General features: G+C 37.7%; 1 protein-coding gene across 26 annotated transcripts in view; it reads right to left on the minus strand.

Annotated features, from left to right (window-relative positions):
* The window catches only part of NCKAP5 (NCK associated protein 5), a 1,249,968-nt gene that overhangs the window by 161,744 nt on the left and 1,066,907 nt on the right, over nt 1-21,317 (minus strand). For all 26 annotated transcript variants that reach the window (XM_054699647.1, XM_054699644.1, XM_054699660.1 and 23 more), the window contains 2 exons: nt 20,773-20,811; nt 8,550-8,669 (listed from right to left, as the gene is read on the minus strand). In XM_054699647.1, coding sequence (XP_054555622.1) covers nt 8,550-8,669; nt 20,773-20,811 — 159 coding nt within the window. The remainder of the gene's footprint in view (nt 1-8,549; nt 8,670-20,772; nt 20,812-21,317) is intronic.

Below are 21,317 nucleotides of genomic sequence, written 5' to 3' on the forward strand. Positions count from 1 at the left end.
TTCCAAAGCATATGGGTTTAGAAACATGATGGCAAAGAGGAAAGATGCTTTCTTATGCCTTCACATCTTTACACAGGCTGACATTTATATTCTCCCTTGTCCACCTAACAAACTCCTGCTCTTTTGTCTAGACTCACAGTGAGACGTGCTTCCTGCTTGGCCTTCCACAAGTCCCTCATTCAACAGAGTCGCCCCCATCCCAAGGCATTGCATGAGCCTCTTACTGTATCACTCTGCGCTCCCTGCTACTTTTAGACTGAAGTAGTTGAGGAAATTTATTTTACCAATTAATTCCCAGTACTAATATAATTTTGGTGCTCCATATCTGTTAGCTGAATGAAGGGGGGCTGCAAGGGGTGAGGTGGAGTAGCCTTTTGAACAGAGGAATGACATAAAATATGGAATAGTTTGAGGTAAAATCTATGTCATGGGCTGAGGAGTAAAAGTATTTCTGCTTGGCTAGAGTAAAGGATTTGTGTCAGGAAAAAAAGAAAAATGAGGCCATTGAGTAAGAAGCATGTCTCTAGAGGGCTTAGAATGCATTATGAAGAGGAGAAAATCACCTCTTACCATAACCCTGAAGATTCAGTCTCATCTTCTCTGCTGTTCTTACTTGATCCCAAACCAGTCTTGTGTGGGACATCTCATTACCAAAAACCCTACCCTGCAGGAGTAGTGTGGTATTTCAGTGTCCCTTATCTTTCAAAGAGACCACTTTCTGTATCTTAGACAAGTTAATGTCCTTTCTAGTGCTTACTGCATGAAAGAAACGCTGCTGTACTATCACCATATATTTTCACGTCTGACAGGTGCCCATAATGAAGCCACCAACATCCTCCGATCATGCAGGATGACAGATCACTGCTCCAGTGACTCTGCCTTCTGGATGCTGTTGTTACTCAACATCCCCGAAGCATCACTGGACTGTCCCTCTCACTCCTCTGTGGGTATTTCTAAATTAGGCATGAATTCTGCAGGGCACGGGTGGAGGCTGCTTCTATGTCTGACACAAAAGCAGCCCAAGGGCAGAGCTAATCAATTTTAGAAAATCATAAGGTAAATTTACTTCCTACCAGTGTGTGAGGCCAGGTAACTGCTCTAAAAGTTGTGGGATTTCTTCTCTTCTCTTGCCTCCTTCTCACCTTCTGGCTTAAGAGAGGTGCTGATAGATCAAAGTTTTCATCACCAGAACTCAAGAAACACTGTACCATCTTTTACCCAGTCCTTCATGTACTCACCTCCTTACTGTTCTCTATATTATTCTAATGTCCTCTCAACAATTTCTTCTTTTTATCTCACTTCAACTGCATATATTTTGAAGTACCCAAAAGGCAGATGTATAGATTTTTAAAAAAGCAATAGCCATTCATCTAATATGACTAACATTTTCCAATTTCTCTGAGTGACCAGATATCCTAGAGAAGACACATATGAGTTGCTTGTTTGGCTGTTCAGTCTGGGTACTTCTGTGTGGCTCCATTCATTCATTTTCAAATGGCGAGTTCTAGAGTAACAAAGGGTGAAAATGTCTAAAAGATTCTGCTCCTCAGAAATAAACAATAGGATAAAAGTATGAATTGAACAAGTATAGAATAAAGGTACCAGAGGTTGATATATAAATACAAGTAAGTGGACAGAACAGATATGATCTTCTTACCAAAGAAATTATAATCTTGAGATTAGAAAGATATCCTTTGATGGTGATGCCATCAAGATGGTGATATAGGTTGTAATTAACTTTAGTCCACATCACAAGAAGATCAGATAGTAGCTATCCAGAGTCAGGACACCACTGTGAAAATGCAGAATGCAGAGGTGAATCTGAATCACACCCTCTGAATCACAACAGTTTAGAGGGATGGCATTAGAACAGCAAGAGGAATAACTTCATACGACTGCATCACTACTTCCTGGGGCTGGGACAGTGCTGCACCAAGAGGACCCCTGTAGACACCTAGTTTTTCCTAGAATTGTGGGTTACTTTCTAGGAGGCCCACTTAGGTACTACCCCACAGGAAATGTGGGGCTTGAACACTAAGAGAACAGACTGAAATAGAGAAGGGGTTAGGAATCACAGAAAACAGTACTCAGATCCATAGACCAAGTTCTTCTTCACAGTGGTACCTAAGTAGAAATCTCATCTGCAGAGATATAAGTGTTCTCATTTGGCCAGGATATTCAATATACAGTTCTATCTGATTTGATTCCCCAATCAATAAGTCATGCTGGCTTTAGAGCCTGTTCTGCCATCCCCCATGGGTAGGGAAGCAAATTTGTTGCTCCACTTAGGTTAATCAGCTGAAAAAGGAATGTAATAAACAAAAGATATTTATGTAAGTCTCATGGTAACTACAAAGAAAATCTTGCAGAAGATGCATCTTCTCTTTTTTAAAGATTTATTTTTATTTATTTATGTATACAAGAACTGGGGTGTAAGCCAGAGGTGCAAGGGGTGAGAGGATTTACCAGAGACAGAGTGGGGAGTAAAACAGGCAGATCTACTGAAATACACTGCTGAGGGGAGCAGCGGGTGAGACAGGAGAGATCTGCTGCACCATGTGGGTCAGCACCCTGGCCGGGGATCAAACTTGTGCCGCAGTGGCTGGTGATAGCTTGATAGTGCTGAGACTTAATCCCTTATGCCACCAGGGAGGTCCAGAAGACACATCTTCTTGTAGAAGATAAAGGAGTGTAGTGCATATAGTACAGCTACAATATGTCATCAAATCCCAGAAGACACCAAGATAAAAAGCAAGGAGCTACAAAACAATTAGAAAACTAACTACATATCAATAATCACTTTAAATATAAATGGATTAAATTTCCAATCAAATGATAGAATGAACAAATAAAAAATATCCGATGATAACTCCTCAATTAATAATATATTTTCTACTACATAATAGAGTATAATTCAGCCATAAAAAGGAGAAAAATCCTGCCATTTGCAACAAATGGTTCAACCCTGATGGAATTATGCTAAGTGAAATAAGTAAGAACAAGACAAATACTGTGTGCTCTCACTCATGTGTAGACTAATAAAACTGAACTCATGGAAACAGAAGAGATTAGTGGTTGCGAGAGGTGGGGGATGAAGTATAGGGGAAACTGATACAAGTAGTCAAAAGGTACAGACTTTCAGTTATAAGAAAAATAAATTCTGGAGCTGTAACATTCAGCATGGTGACTATAGTTAGTGATACTGTATTTTATATTTGAAATCTGCCAACATAATAAATCTTAAAAGTTCACAAGAAAAAGAAATTTGGAGGGCCTCCCCGGTGGCGCAGCGGTGGAGCTCTGGGTTGCGAAGCTGCCCGCGGCCTCTGCAGCGCCGGTTCGATCCCCGGCTGCTCCCCGGACACCGGAGGAGGGTCCCATATGGCGCGCAGACCTCTCCTGCCGCCCGCTGCTCCCCTCAGCAGTGTACTTCGGTCCTTCTGCCTGCTCTGCTCCCCGCTCTGGCTCTGGTGAATTCTCTCACCCTCCCGCACTTCTGACTGTACCCAGTGCATGTATAAACAAAACAAGCAAACAAACAAATAAAGAAAAACATGCCTCTATAAAAAAAAAAAAAAAAAAAAAAAAAAAAGAAAAAGAAATTTGGAATTGTGTGAGGCACTGAATGTTAACAAAACCATTGTGCAAAATGCTATACACTTTAAACTTACACAATATTAGATGTGAATTATATTCAATAAAAACCACAAGCAAAAAAACATCATTTCCCCCCACAAAGAAAATTAAATTCCATAAAAAATGTATGTGACTGTTAATCCATCAACAAGTACATGCTGAATATGTGTTATGAATGGAGATAATATCTGTGGGAGGATAAAATGCAACATTCAGCATAGTTCTGGCCCTCAAGATGACTCCTAGTTAGGTGAAATGCAGTTACCATGAAACGCCTACTTACTGGGGGTCACACAGCATGCATTGAACCCATTATTGCCATGAGAGACCAGGATTCCATAATCCCAAACAGAACCAAGAACTGTTTAACTATGGACATGAATCATCAATGCTACAGAAACATCAGGAATGGGAAAGTTCAATGAGAAACCCTGTGACCTTGCAAGGTCTGTAAGAGGTTGCAACGTTGGGTTGGGTCTAGAAAGCAGGACTCACTGCTTGTGAACAGGTGAAGAGGTAAGCATGTTGTGTTTTGCCATACCAGACTCACAAACTCACAGCCTCAAAAAAAAAAGTTTAGGGAAGAGAGAATAAATCAGAAACACAAGTAGGATTTAAAAATCCTCTAATCTCATGTGAAATAATGATATAAAAAACACGCACACACACTAACCAACCAAATCAGCACTCTAAGAAGTGACAGTGAATTTTTATACCTTGGTTCTAAGCTGTCAGATTTTCAACTGTTTGTGTGAATAATCTACACTATAACATTCTTTTCTTTCTATGTTGGCCTAAGGATATGGGTTGTAGGACCCTTTGAAATATCAGATAAAAAGGAAAAGAAAAAAACTATGTTAGGTGAAAAATATGAGAATAATGTCCTATCAGAAAAATGATAACACAGGTGTCCAAAACAAGACAAAAGCAGAACACACAGGAGAGAGGAAATCTCAGATGCCACAAATCAAAAGCCTTTCAGAAATGTGTAAATATAGTAGACTTCTTGCTGTGATTGCACGGATCCTATTTGATCACAGGTGGACCAGTTAATCAAAATGTCATCCTACAGAATCAGAAAAATGTTCCTCCTGCCTATTCCTGCTCCAGGCACAGGGAGCACACAACAGAGGTGAAGGGAGACTGTGGCCAGACTGTGTATTTTATTACCCACTCTGTTGACTACCAGCTGCATAACATGGCCTCTTTGGGCGTAAGTGTTCCAATTTGTAAAATGGGTGCAAGGATTCCTAGTTGAAAGGACTGTAATGGCAATTAAGTTTGCAAACACTGTATATGTGTATCTGACAATTGGTAAGTAACATGTATTTGTTAAAAATACATTTTTTGGTAGGGACAAGTTCACTTCCTTGCCTAGGTATCCTATTGAGTCCTCCAATGTCTATTCTTTTTATCATCCAACACATACTTTATGGTTGTCTATGAGTTCCAGGTTTTGTTTTTCTTAACAGTAGAACAGAAACTTAAAACCATATAAGAAGCCACTTACACTCAAAAACCCTCTACAGTTAATGCGGTTCCCTAAACTTCACTTGACCAAATTTTTTAGAGACTTGCCTTTTTAGATGCTTTCGAAACGTTCGCATTTTTGTATCATAGTTCAACAGTTTATGTAATACTTTAAAAAATTCTTAATTACCAAGGTAAGTACTACTAGTGTAAACATACAGAGTGGCAGAGGTAACTCATTTATAATGAGTGTCCCTCTCAACTGGTGGAAGTGTACTCAGGAGAGCGCCCCTTACTAGCTGTCAATGTTCAGGAACTGAGGTAAAAATGATGAGAACTGGTTCTTCTGGCCAGTAGGTTCAAGTAAGTTTAGGCAGGGACTCCACTTCTATTTAGAACATTACTGTTGCATTTTATTTGCTATATTGCTTTCTCAATTCTTTAGAATTTAGCTCATTTTTTTTTATTTTAATATAGAGGACTTTCTCAGTCTGATGCGTTACCATCCATAGTCCCAGAGATATCATTGTGGAAACAAACTGACAACACAGCAGCTCATTGCCATTCTTATAACTTTAATTTTCATGCTAGTCTCTTTTCTTCCTTTCCCGGCATGAACCTGGTTCCTTTTGTATGCTTCCCAGACTGTCAATGAATGCCTAGAACTAACCCTTATTGTTTCATCTACACAAGAATTTGCTAAATATTATCGACGTATCATATCCTTTTATTTTTTATTTCTGAGGGACAAAAAATTGATTGCCTCTTTTAAATTTTTTTTCCATTTTTTACAATTTACTAAAATCACAAAGGGTAAAAAATCTTCTTTCTCTGTTTCCCTTCAGGCTATTAGCAGCACATCTTTCACAAATTCCATTTAAATTAGAATGGCCCTCTATGTTTCCCTTCCGATTGTAGATAATCATTAGTGTGTGTTTAGCAGATGACAACTTATGCAACTGTCTGAGATTCACAGAGAATTAGGTAGACTCTCTTTTTTTATGCTTTTATTATTATTTTTTTAAAATAAATTTTATGTTTATATTCCCCATACAATTGCAATCCCCTTATTTTGACCCCAATCCCTCCCCTCCCCGCCCCCCACCCTCCATAGAGTGTCTCTGGTTCATAGTTTTTTGTTGATTTTGATTTTCACTTTCTTATAGTTATTCATTTTCCTGGTCTCTTATTTAAGTTTTCTAGATTCCTGCTATAGTCTACTGAATCTCCAGACATGAGCAGAGCTCTAGGGTCTATAATATTTGGGACTGGGCACACTGGTAGAGTTTTTAAACTCACTAACCATACTTTCACACAGACTGGGAGGACAAGGCTGCATTTCTGAAGCATCTAAATATGCAAAATAATGCACAGCTTTGAGAATGAATTTGTGATATTTATTCAGGATTCCATTGAACAAATAATAATAGAGCTTCTATAAGGGCAAACAAGCTCAGACTGTTTTTTAAGCTAATGTCCCATGCTACATATTTGTGCCACCAGAGAGAGCAAATTATTTGTAATGAGTCAAATAATTAAAAGAACACCTGAAAAACCAGCAAGTCCATCTGTGGTTGTGAGCTGTAAGATATTAGTGGGCAGCCATCATGCTCTCTATCATTCATCTTCACAGGGCTATTAGCAGCACATCTTTTACAAAATGTCATTTAAATTAGAATGGCCCTGTATGTGAAGACTATTTGGGGAGGAATGTGAAGCAGGCTGGCCAAAAATACCCCATGAATCCACACTGAGTTCTATTGTTAGCATCACACCATCCCCTGCCATTTGGATATGGATTTAAGGAAATTGTGAGAGTAAATGAAAAAGCTTAAATATCTATGTCCTCTATGTTTACTGTGGAAATAAACCATCATGATTCATAAACAAGGACTACAGATCCTTTAACAGTATTCAAGGCAAGTCCAAAGTTAAAACAGGCAAAATGGAAAAATTCATGAGGTGCAACATCTGTTACAAGTAATTATAATACTGGATCTTGATTATGAGAGAGCTAAAGAAATACAATGTTTTATAGATGCAAGATTCTCTATGACAAACATTTATTGTGGTTGGGACCAGGAAACAGAATAGAAATAACTAATTCTTCCACACAATTTTTGAGTCATAAATTATGAATTATGCTCTAACAGATAAAGCAGAAAGGAAATTAATTTAAGAGATGAGATCTATTTTACAATTCAGAGAGCTGTTTTATTTTAATTTGGGGGAACATTACATTTTGATGTCTGGCTTTACCAACCATCTTTCTTTTTCTAAAACAAACTCCAATTTCTTCTTATTTCCCTGAAGAGGTAGAGGAAAATGTTTATGCCAAAGTTCAGAGGGTATATGAACAACACTGTCTCAAACATCTGAGAAACTGCTGTCCAGTAGAACTTTCTATAGTGATGGAAATATTCTATAGGCACATTGTCCAATATGGCAGCCACTGGCCATCTATGGTTTTTGAACACTTAAAATGTGGCTAGTTTGACATAGGGACTTAATTCTAATTTAATTATTTTTCTACTTAAAGTAGTGCCACATGACCAGTGTCTACAGTGTTAGACAGAGAGGTCAAGATCATTTGTCTGTCTTTTCCCTTTCTCTCAGCATTTAAACCAGACCTGGGGGTTATTCTTTGTAAACTCTATATTGCCTTTGTGAAATATCACATACCCTCTGCCACCTTAGCCTCAGAAGAGCTTTGAGGAAGGCTCACTGGCGCTTGTGTGAGCAAATATGCACATTAATAGGATTAAAAAGTGGGAAATAGCAAAGGTCAGTCTCCACCCTCCTCTGCCCCTTTATGAATTTGCCTGCAGTCAGATGAATTCTCTAGAGCTTTGTCAGGGACAACTTCAAAATGATTCAAATGGTTTGACTTTTTATGACTTTCCATGTTATGAATTCAAGCAAAGAAAGAGTTCAATGAGACGGAGTTTAGACAAAGAGAATCTGTGAAACACTGAGGCAGAATAGGAAGTACTGTGGTGTAAGGAGGAACTCTGCATAGAAAGAAATATCAAAGAAAAACAAACTCCAAATCTCTTTCATTACAGAGAGTTTGAAAGAAAACGTAATGTCTGGCATTGCATAAAATTCTTCTTTGCTTATCACAGAATGCAAGCTTACTAATATTGGTCCCCAAAGCAATCAGTTATTTCTGACTCCATTCCACATTTTCACTTAGTTTATTAGAGGACACCTTCTGATCATCCCTTTTACCTGTTTATTGTTTTGATGGATTTCTTTATCTAAATATAGCTTACAAAGTCAGAAATTTGAGACAGTCTATTTTAATGACATCCCTTGAGAGGGTAAAGAATTGGCATACTGATGCAATATGCCTCATCTAGAGAGATAGTGGTAACTTTTGAACTTAAGTTCTTGTCAATAACATTTCAGTAGTAAAGATTATTTTCCACATAAACACATACCTGGAGGAGCAGATCAGAAGTTGGTCGGACTCTCTGTTGGAATAGAATGCTTAGCGTTCGATTCTGTTGTTCCAAATCAAACACTCTTGTTTTTAACTTCACACATTCTTCCCTTAGATCCTACAAGAAACACATTGAAAGAAAAAAATTGTGATGGAAAGACACCTTTGCATATTCTAACCATATTTTACCTGCTATTTCAGACATATTAGTAAATATAGTATTTTTATTCTTCAAAGGCTCTAGAAATAAATCATACCCAATGCTTTCTTCCATAGCCCATTGTCTGATAGAATTATTATGTGCAGGAAAGACCAGTTTTTTTTTTTTTCAAAAGCACCTTGAAATCAGAAATGCATTAATCTTGCATGCTATTTTGAAGATGGTAAATCTTAGTGATATAAAGTCAATTTAAGTTTCCACCTATATATTTTGCCTCTTCACTGTCTTAATAAAAGCAATCATAAAGCACCAACCACCAGGACAGTAATGTTTCTGCAGTGAATAGAGATTTGATGAACTAAAGAAACTATCACTTTTGATAGAGTCTTTCTTTCATTGATGGAAATGAGTTGAAATTTTCAGGGCTGTGACTAATAGAGTCAGCGACGCACTTATTGGGTGAGAAGCAGCTCTGAAGGCTTTAAAAAGCCACCAGAAACTTGTTCACCACTGAACTAGTGGATTTCCATATTACATGGGGTGTTTTGGTTTCAGGGCTGGGGAGAAAGTAGAAGAGCTATACCTGGCAACCTGCGGAAGCAGCTTTTGTGAGCAGTTCAAAGATCACAGAGACCTTCCCCCCAGCTTTCATGAGGGGAGTTGGGGATTCTCGGGAACTCCACCAAAGAATTGTCATTCACACTAACATGTGATAAAGGCACTTGTAGTACTTACAGGTCTATACTCTTTGATGGGGTTCTAAACAAATCAGCTAGAAGAAAGGCACAATGCAAGGTTCAAAAGCTGACCCTTTTCTACACTTAAAACACTATCTTTCATTACTTAATGATTTTTTAAAAAAGGCTTTGCTTTCACCATGCAAAGAACAAGTTTGTCTGCTTATTATTATTAAAAGTCATATATTACTGCCACCCTTTTCTCTCCTCGCCATCTTTTGTCATCCACGTCCCTCTTCCAGTCCCAGTTTGGTTCTGTGACATATAATTTAAATTTTATCTCCTCTCTGACATTTTAATGCCCCCTACCAAATTTCTCCCTTTTCTGAACTCCAGTAAGCTTCACTTTGTATTGATTTTATTTTTCATTCTCTAGACTTACCAATTAGATGACATGTTTCTCACAAGGCAAGCACAAAAGGATGCTCAAATGAATAACAGCACACAAATATTGTTCTTACACTCGTCCATCAGCAAGCACAACACTACATATGGTAGGAGTTCAATAAATTGTACTATTATTTTGTTATAGAGGATAATGAAGTCTACTCTCTAGTGCTGGTGTGACAGTTTGTTTCTCAGCCCTTTTAGCTTGTGCATCTATATATTCTGACATGGGGGAGCTACTTGCAGACCTTATTTAAGGCTTTGCCAGCAAGAGAGAACATCAGTCAACTCTGATGCCCAGCATCGGAACGGGAGCCACAGATGGGAATGGGCTTGTTCCAAAACCTTGTATCAACCTAATTGTGAAAGTAGAGAGGCTTTTGAGGTCTTATCTGAGCATGAATGGTATCCAGTCTTATTCCTTCTATTTACAGAAGGCAAAGAAACAGTTTAAACTACACACTCTGCATAGTGTACATTCTCCTCACGTTTTGAATTAAATGGATAGAGCTTATGCAAAATATGCTCTCAACTGATTGATGCCTACAAATGCAGACAAGAGAAAAGAAATGCCATATTCAGAGTGAGGTCCCTGGCTGTAAGATGGAGGAAGACAGCAGCCTCAAAAGTGGGGTAGAAGTGTGTGTGCCCACATGAGCACACACATCATGTGCTGAGGGCATTTTGGGGGGTTTAGACACTGCTCAAATTAAGAGGTTACATTTGTTTTCTTTATTTAGAATTCAACCTCTGTCTACATCTCATTTATGCTAATTTTTGTCCTTAGCATGTCTCTGCTACCAAATACTAATTGTTTTCACTACTGCTAATTAAGTAATTAAAAAATTTGACTGTCAGGTAAATAAATATTAATAGTATCTATTTGGTGGGAAAACAGGATCATTCTAATTTGCAGGTAGAGCTATGGAAATAAGCATACAAGCATGGATTGGTGAGGAAAAAGGAGACACATAAGTAACAGCAATAGTAGCAATAGCTGAGGACAACCTGAAAGGGTTCTTCAGATGGGTAAAAAATAAAAAGAGGGGATGAAAGAACAAAAATCAATATTCTCTATAAAGACTTTTTGTACAAGTGTCCAAATTTCAATGGGTATTACTATAACTAAGGCGGTAAAAGTTTATTAGCTGTAACACAACTGATTGACCTTGAGAACTGTTCATCACTCTTGGCTCATCTAGATCAGCACAAGACAGCAGGGGAAATGGAAGTCTTCAGGAACGAAATACTGGTTTTACAATCATTGACAAGCAGAAATTCTGGACAGAAAATGTGTAGACAAAAGAATTGCCTGTGTTGTTTTAATATTCTTGGTGTCTTCAGTCAAGCAGTGGATGGGAACATGCCAGAGAGCTAGCATCCCAGAAACTGCACATGCACCCATCTGCACCCACATAAACACGAACAGACGAGATAGATGGAAAGAGATCATGACAGTGAGACCTGGGCAGAGGGTGGCAGCCAGCTGCCTTTCCTTCCTGCCTTTCATAATAGGACCCACTAACATAAAGTGACTTTTGACACACTAAGGGACGTTGCAGGGTGGCTAATCTGACCCTGTCAGCTACAAGACACTCCTTTCCAAGTAAGACATTAGGAACAAAAAAAAAGTCCTCTATTTAGATGCCAGTGTCAGGGTTCATGGCTTCCAGCAGGGGCTGACCATCTTTCTTTCCTCAATGCTTCTTTCTCTATGACTCCCTAGTCTCAGACTCAAGAGAAGACCATGATGGAAGTATAGGGTTGTGTCCTCTGAAATACGAAAAGGGGACATGATGTACATTTTTATTAGGGGTAAACAATGCCTCAACATCTGCCTATATTTAGTATCATGTAAGAATGTATAGTGGTCTTTGGGTTTGAACAAATAGCCACATCTGTTTCCTTTGCAATCTGCTTGGCCCTATCAAGTAGAAATAGAGTGTAAGGAATTACAACTGAATGTCAGAGTAAAATATACTTAGTAATATGATACAGTGGTCTAAAGGAACCTGTCTGTCTGAATGATTCTAAAACATAAATTCCTTGAATGGTCTACACACTGCAATTCTGGTAAATTTCACTAGCACTTGAGGCTGAGTAAGATTCTGGCTCCACCGCTATATCATACATACCTCTGGAGTACAGTTCCTTTCTGCACTGTGAGCTCCAGGTTGAAGTAAATGTAAGAAAACGTGGAATGTTTAGAAGCAGAATATATGCTAACGATATTACTGGAGTATTGCTGTAAACTCTTAAAGATGGGTTTTTATGTTTAAAACATTATAGTGATATAATTCTTTCAGAGGCAGAGTACATAATGGAGATGATGTAGGGTGGGACTTAGGGGGCCCTGGCTGTGGTTCTCATTGCATGACCTGGAGAAAGCAACATATTCTGGTTAGACTTCAGTTTCTTTATCTGTAAACTGAGTTACAGCACAAAACTAGACTTTCAGGAGAAGTTTGTCTCATGTGCCTCATGTTCTGGCTTTGGAAGTGCCACCTCATTCCTTCTCTGAAGCTTAAAGCACACCTACTAGCAACTCCCTGTCCTCTTCCAATGAATGTGACTGAGAAATTCCTATCTTCTTTTCCAAGGATGCTAAAAATTCTGTAAGAAGAAAAGTCATTTCTAGAAAAGAATGGTCACATCTTTAGCTAAGGCCCTCACCATCAAATACCTAAAAGTCAAGGCAGATGGCACAGATGCATGCCTGATCAGGCCAGCTGTGACCAACAGGAAGTGGAGAGTCCTGTAGCAACGTGAATACTGCAAGTCTTCCTTCTATAGGCATTTGGATTAAAACATGTTTAGGGCTTCCCTGGTGGTGCAAGGGGTTAAGCACAGCACTGCGAAGCTATCTGCAGCTTCTGCAGCACGAGTTCGACCCCCCGCCAGCCAGGGAGCAACCCACATGGCACAGCAAACCTCTTCTGCCTCACCCACTGCTCCCCTCAGCAGAATATTTCAGTAGATCTGCCTGTTCTTCTCCCCTCTCTCTCTGGTGAATCCTCTCATGCCTGCACTTCTGGCTTACACCTCAGTTCTTGTATGCATAAATAAATAAATCTTAAAAAATAAATAAAACATGTTTAATCTAGGTGATGATTAAACAATTTATATACTTACAGTGATGAGACATTACCAAAACTACTTGGCAATCTCAGGATGAGACGCTTGCTAAGTCCCTGGTAACTGTGAAATTCTAGGATACACAGTAAGTCTGATTCTGAGAAAGTTTGACTCCAAATTTACAAAGACAGTTTTGACTCTACACATGTCAAATCACAGCTATTCTTTCTTGTAAGAACTGGCAAAGCTTCTAGCAGTTGAAAGAAATCTGTTGGCAACCTTTTCTTTTTAGTTCCTGTGATCATACCTAATGATTGGATCACAGTCTATCATCCGCCGGTTTTCATAGCATCTCCTCTGCATGCTGAACAGTGGTGGGTGAAAGCAATAAGAGTCTGAATGGTATCATGGGCCTGGGTGATGCAAAAGGGTAAGAATATAGAGCTGGAGTGAAATAATTTTAGGTTAATATATGGACTTTGTCACTACTAGCAGTTGGAACTGTGGGCAAATTATTTTCTTAATCCTATCTCACAGGGTTGTAAAGAGAAAATTTGCTTCTATTTGATTTTTTTTTCCTGATCACCTTTACTATGATTATTCATTTATGGACACTTGGTGTCATTTGTGAAAAAGTTGAAATCCTTAGGGCCTATCATGTCAATGAACAACATGGCTATACTGCTTCATTAAAACTCAAAAGATAAAAATCCTTATTTTGATCTAATAGAAATTCTCTAAAAAGAATTCACCAGTTATGAAACACATTTTCTAGTATATTTTAAATATTTCCACTCAGAAAATACAATTTATACAATGCTGTATAAAACAGGTATTTCTTACTTTTATATTCTTTTTAAAAAAAGATTTATTTATGCATACAAGAACTAGGGTACAGGCCAAGGTACGAGGGGTGAGAGGATTCACCAGAGACAGAGTGGGGAACAGAACTGGCAGATGTACTGAAATACACTGCTGAGGTAGCTCCCTGTCCACAGCCTCTGCAGCATGGGTTCGATTCCTGGCCGGCCAGGGAGTACCCACATGGTGCAGCAGACCTCTCCTGACTCGCCCACTGCTCCCCTCAGCAGTGTATTTCAGTCAATCTGCCTGTTCTGTTCCCTGCTCTTTCTCTGGTGAATCTTCTCATCCCCCACACCTCTGGCCAGTACCCGAGCTCTTGTATGCATAAATAAATAAATCTTTTTTAGAAAGAGAGAGAGAGAGAAAGAAGAAAGAAAAGAAAGAAAGAACAGATAAATAAGGTTGGCAAGTTTGCAGTGGAAAAGGAACTCTCATCCACTGTTGATGGGATGCAAGCTGGTACAACCTCTGTGGCAAAATGTATGTAGATGTCTCAAGAAAATTCAAATGGAAATCCCATTTAATCCAGCAATACCATTATTAGGTTTCTATCCAAATAACATGAAAATTTTAGCACAAAAAGATCCATCTATACATCTGTACATAGCAGCACTATTTATAATTGCTAAAAATTGGAACCAACCCAAGTGCCCTCCACCAGATGAATGAATAGAGAAACTGGATTCAGTGGAATATTACACAGCTGTGAAGAAAGATGAAGTGGTATAATTTAACACAAAATGATGGACCTTGAGGTAATGGTGCTGCATGTAATCAGCCAAAAATTGAAAGACAGATATCAGATAGTTTCACTCATCTGCAGAATATAAATACAAATAAAAACCACAGTTGTACCAGCTTGCATCCCATCGACAGTGGATGAGAGTTCCTTTTCCACTGCAAATTTGCCAACCTTTTTTATCTGTTCTTTCTTTCTTTCTTATTCCATCTTGTTGAAGAAAAAGCACCATATAAATATTTGGTTACTCTACAGTCCAAGTGTGGTATTGGAGGCAAAAAAAAAAAAAAGAAAAAAGAAGTACTTTAGGAAAGCTACATTTTCAGTAAGTGTGATTGATTTAATGAAGATAAACTCTGTTTTGGACAAAAATATGAGTTTAATCTGGATTACTGATCTCTTGCACTTACAGACTTGGACCTAAGATATGGAGGCATAAATAGAAGTGAGCTGGATTTAATACTGTTACTTTAGCTTTACTGATCTAAAGGAAGGACAGTGCTATCTACAGGAACCCACAGGTATCTGAGATAAATCCAATTACTTGACCAGGACAGCGTGTGTGCATTTAACAAAAACTGATATTTTTATGGAAACAGATTATTCTTCTATAAGCACTGGGAAATGAAGTACATTCTGTTTCTTTACGATGCTTATCGGGGCCGATTCATAATATGCCATGAAAAATGCTTTTTCAGTTGCCCAGTGAAGAGCTCTAGGCATGGCATTTTTTGGTTTTATTATAACAAATGATATAGTCTAAAACTGCATGATTAGGCCTATAATTTCACCTCAAGGATTTTTTTTTGTGTGTGTGACTCAGGTAAATCATTCAAGATTTCTGTTTTTACTCTGTGCTAGCTATATTCCTCTTCGGAATTGAGTTTTCATGTCTGCATTTTGGAGTACATTTTATTTCTTATATTGTGCTCTTAATTAAAAAGAAATTTTAATCTTTTGCAGAAATTTTACAGTCTCTATAAAAACTGGAAGGCACATGTTTCTGCAGAACATGATTCTTTTGGAATCTCTGAAAGCCCTGGCATCTCTTCTGGCCTTACACTGTCCCTGAGGTATGCTATCTCACAGTAGCATGCCTTTCTGTCTTACTACTTAACAGTACCAAGGTAGATTTATCTGTTTACTAGTTATTACTTGAATTTGTGTAGTGATTTTTTGTGACAGACCTGAAGGGTCCTGTTTTCCTTTTTATTGTACCAGACGGCTTCCTTGTCTCTTTCCTGGGGCATATTTAAGAAGACAGGCTTGAGAAGTCTTTCAACAGCTACACATACAGTTGCAACAGTATTTCTTTCATTCCTTAGGATTGTAATTAAATGAGCACAGTTTTCAGTAAGAGGAAAGCAACTGAGAAATAGAAGCCTCTGAAGAAAAGGCATTCAAATACGTTGTGACAGAATTGTGAATTGACCTTCAACATCTGTTTCTCCCCTTCTTCCACAATTATGACAATCAATTTTCAGATGGGCAGATACCCAGAATAAAGATTGCATTGTCATGTTCTTTAGGAGTGACTTAGATTTATTCGAGGAGATGTAATTAGGGAGGTATGAAAGCTTTTGTGAGTCTCTCATTAAAAACAGCTGGAGTATGCCCTTTACTCGCTTCATTTTCCTGAGCATTTTCTTCCATCTTGATGGCTGGGTGTGATGACTGGAGTTAGAGCTGTCATTTGGACTTTGTGGTCACAGAATTTCCCAAATAGGATAGAAGCCAGGGGAGTCATGAATGCCTGGGCTCCATGGAGCAGAGCTACCCCAATCCTATGCTGCCTACCTGTTATTCAATGTGAGAAAGAAATAACATTTTTTTCTCATTTAAGCCATTTCTATTTTGGACCTATAACTTACAAGGAAACCAAATTCTAACTCTACAAAAGTGTACTCAAATCTTCGTATGTGATATTAATGTAAAACTTGTAGCAATTAGAATCATTTGTAGCAGGAAGCATGATATTTTGACAGAAGCGGTTGGGAAAGAAAGTATAGCCATTACGTTATCACAATCCTCTAAGGTATAAATTTAAAATGGTATTTATTAAAGTATCTATAAGAGAAACAGTCAACCCCTACCAAAATGCTTTTCTTTTTCTTTTTTCTTTTTTTTTTTTTTTTAAAGATTTATTTATTTATTTATACAAGTACTGGGTACAGTCAGAAGCACAGGAGGGTGAGAGAATTCACCAGAGCCAGAGCGGGGAACAGAACAGGCAGAAGGACCGAAGTACACTGCTGAGGGGAGCAGCGGGCAGCAGGAGAGGTCTGCGTGCCATGTGGGACCCTCGTCTGTGGTCGGGGATCAAACTGGTGCTGCAGAGGCCGCAGGCAGCTTCGCAGCCCAGCACTCAACCACTGCTCCACCAGGGGAGGCCCCAAAATGCTTTTCAATTAAAAAAATCAAACTAGTCTCTTCTGTTTCTCTTGATAATGGCAAGAATCCACAAATAAATCACAAATGCCAATGTAAATTGTTTTGTTTATGTTTTCATCTATGTATTTTATGGTTTCAGGTCTTATGTCTAAGTCTTTGATTCATTTGGAATTAAATTTTGTATTTGGTGTGAGATAGTAGCAGCCTAGTTTCATTCTTTTGTATGTGACTGTTCAGTTTTCCCACCACCATTTGTTGAAGAGACTTTCCTTTCTTAAATGTATAGCCTTAGTTTCTTTCTCATAAATTAATTGTATATAAGTGTGGGTCTATTTATGGGGTCTCAATTCTATTCCACTGGTCTGTGTGTTTATTTTTATTCCAGTGCCTGACATTTTTGATTACTATAGCTTTCTGGTATAACTTACAGTCTGGGGGTGTTATACCACTGTTCTTTCTTATCAGGATTGCTTCGAATATTTACTCTTTTTATGGTTCCATATGAATTTCAGTACTGTTTGTTCTATTTGTTTGAAGAATGACAATGACACTATTTTTTTTAGTGTCATTGTCAGATACAAGCACTGGGGTACAGGCCAGAGGCATGGGATGGTGAGAGAATTTACCAGACACAGATCAGGGAGCAGAACAGGAAGAAGGACCAAAGTACACTGCTGAGGGGAGCAGCGGGCGAGACAGGAGAGGTCTGCAACGCCATGTAGAAATCTCCCTGGCCGGCTAGGAATTGAACTGGTGCTGCAGAGGCTGCGGACAGCTTCACAGAGGTGCGCTCAACCCTCTGCGACACCGGGGAGGCCCAACAATGACACTTTAATAGGGACTGCATTGAATCTGTATGTTGCTTTGACTAAGATGGTCATTTTAACAATGTTCATTCCTCTAATTAACAAAGCAGAGAATATCCAATTCCTTGTGTCTTCTATTTCTTATAATAATCTCTTATAGTTTTCATTGTAATGAGTCCTTCACCTCCTTTAAGTTTAGTCTTAGGAATTTAATTCTTTTTGTTGCTGTGTAAATAGAATTTTTCCCCCTTGATTTCCTTCTCTTCTAGTTCTTTGTTTGCATATGGGAACACACACATAGCTTATTTTTGTAAATTGATATTGTAAGTTGCCATTTTATTGTACTGATTTATTGTTTAAGTTTGCTTTTTAGTGGAGTTTTTAGGCTTTTTCTATGTGTATTATGTCATCTGTAAAAAATAATAAATTTACTTTTTCCCCAATTTTAACTCCTTTCATATTTTTTCTCTTACCTGATTGTGCTAGGACTTCCAATACTATTTTGAATAATAGTTGTGAAATTGGACATCCGTGTCTTATACCAAAGGAAAACCTTAGAGTTTTTTGCCCTTGTGAATAATGTTAGCTGTGGGTCTGTCCTATATGACTTTTCTTATTTTGAGGTATCTTCCATCTGTTGCCATTTTTTTTGAAATGGAAGTTGAATCTTAGCAAATGCCTTCTCTGTATCTATTGATATGACCATATTACTTTTATCTTCTCGTTGACATGGTAAATTACACTGACAGATTTTTAGATAGTGAGCCATTCTTTCAGCATCACTGGAATAAATCCTATTTTGTCAGAATATATGCATACCTGAGATGATAAAGCATACATTGTATAAAAATGAAGAATGATATAAAAATATATAAAATAAAATAAAAAAGGAAAAAAATGTAGGTAAGATCTTTTTAGTGCATTGTTGAATTTGGTTTATAAGATTTCATTGCAGATTTTGCATTGGGTTCATTGGGATACTTGTCTGTAATTTTCTTTCTTTGTGATGTCTTTGCTTTTGGTATCAGAGTAATGTTGGCTTCATAAAATATATCTAGAAGCATTCCCTTTTTCTCAAGTTTTTAGAAGTAGTTCGAAAAGTATCAGTAGAAAGAAATGCAGTATGAACAAATGGGGCTACTTCAAAGTAAAAATCTTAAGCAGAGCAAAAGAAACTATCACTAAAACAAACACCCTAATGAGTGGTGGAAACTATTGTACATCACATGTCCAACAAGGGGTTGACATTCAAGATCTACAAGGAACACAAACAATTCAATAAAAAGAAAACAACTCCATCAAATAATGGGCAAAAGAGTTAAACAGACACTTCACCAAAGATGGTAAATGGATCACCATTTTTCATGAAAAAAATAAAAAGATCACCATTATTCATCAATGGGGAAATGCAAATTAAAACCAGAATGAGATATCTATCACCTCACACATGTGAAAATGGCCATCTCAAATAGACCTAAAACAAGTGTTGCTGAGGATATGGAGAAAAAGGAACCCATATAGAGATGGGGGAAATAGACCAGTCCAGTCCCTGTGAAAAACAGTATGGAGATTTCTCAAAAGATTAAAAATTGATCCAGCAATTCCACGTCTAGGTATCTACTTGAAGAATGCAAAAACATTAATTAGAAAGAATATATGCACTCCAATGTTCCTTGCAGCACTAATGACAACCCAGCCAAGTTGTGAAAACAACCAAAGTACCCTAGGACAGGTGAGAGGATTAGGAAGATGTATTGCATATACACAACGGAATACTACTTATCTATAAACCTGTATGACCTTTAGTCATTGGTCACAACATGGATAGAATGCCAGGTAGACCCAAGCCAATAAGAAAACTATAGAATTGAGGTTGCCAGATGAGGAGGGGGAAGGTGGAGAGCCGGGTATGGAGGAGGCTCAATGGACTATGGTGGTGAAGGATTATGTGTACCTTTGTGTTATAATAACATACATCTGAAGAAATATGATCCTCTACTTCTGAATCATATGTACTGCTATAAACCAATGTCACCACAACAAATAAATCAAAATATCACAAATTAGTTTCATCTCATTAGTCACAAATCCTCTTGAATATGTGGCAGTATCTAATATTTCCTTTTATAGAGAAGGTCTACATGTCAGAGAGAGAGCTCAGAAAAGATAAAATTTCAAGGAACCAGAATTTAGCCTCTGAGACATTATGGAAAGAGATAGGTATGCTTCAATAAAATTCACCAAACAGGGCAAAGTTGAGTAATTCCCTGAATTTACCCACTCTGCCCTCATAGCATGATCTGGCATTGTCTGAAGGCAAAATGGGGAGATAACAAGAGTAGGTGTAAAAATTTCATTCTCAGAAATTACCAACGCTTCCCATCCCACACACATTCATTAAGGAATAGTTGACAAATATAATAGTATATATTTAATATAATAGTATATATTTAAAACATACAACATGATAATTTCATGTTTATCACACTGTGGAATGATTACTATTACCCTGCCCATTACTCACACTATTAACTTGTGTGTGTGTGTGGTGGGGGTGGGGGCGGCTGAAGATGCCTAAAATATGTTCCTAGCATTCCCCCAGTACATTCAAGAATATAATATTGCCATTTGTTTTATATTTACCATAAACCAATTCCAATAGGAAACTACTATATATGCTTCTTTTCATAGAATGCCCACAGCAATTCTAGAAGGTAGGGATTGTCATTTCCATTTTACAGAAGAGGAAATAAGACTCAGAAATGTAATAACTTTCATAATCTCAAAGATCTTTTGCAGAATGTTATCCATAAGAGGCTATCCACTTTTAGGAATTCTTTCATCTTCAAAAGGCTTTCTGATACATTCTCAAGAATTTGAATTTTACAATTTTATTGGCCATTGATGTTATTTCACATGCCATCTAAACCTCAGACAATTTTAACCTAAGTGAATAAATAGAAAAGTATTGCATCTATCAATCACAATTTCCTACTTTGACAATATAATTTCCAATTTATTCACCTAAGTACTTGAAATGAATAAAACCAGAAGTGACCTACCTTTTGAGTGAGCAGAGCTTGAACAACTTGGTTGGCTACCTTTAAAAAAATAAAGAAAAGTGTTATAGTTTATAATAATGAGACTTTATAAGCATGGATTCTAAATTACCAATAAGTTTTCCAGAGCTTATTGTAGCTAATTAGCTCATCTGCCTCTTTCCTCTACTTCTAGTGGACCTGATTCTTTTCCTAATAAGCCTATCCTTGTAGGTAATATTTTGCTTTTTTTCCAAAGGTGACCCAGTTGCTAATTAAGAGGGTTAGGCTGGAAAGATCATTCATACCTTGACTTTCACATTTCCATATTTGGAAAAATAACATCCTTTCATATGTAAAGTACTCCAAGAAGGCCAAAAAAAAAAAAAGATATAGTACAAAACATGATCCTAATTATCTGCATACAATTTCTACATTTTGCTGATTTATAATGTCCTTTACCTCTCCTTCCTATTCTTTTTCTATGTTACTATTTCATTGTTTAAAATTATGTGCAATAGAGATAGGGTGAATGGTGGAGAATGCATTCAAGTTATTATTTCCTGTAT

Source organism: Talpa occidentalis, unplaced genomic scaffold, assembly GCF_014898055.3.
Source record: "Talpa occidentalis isolate TD23 unplaced genomic scaffold, MPIMG_talOcc4v2.1 talOcc4.3, whole genome shotgun sequence".
NCBI classification, from domain to species: Eukaryota; Metazoa; Chordata; class Mammalia; order Eulipotyphla; family Talpidae; genus Talpa; species Talpa occidentalis.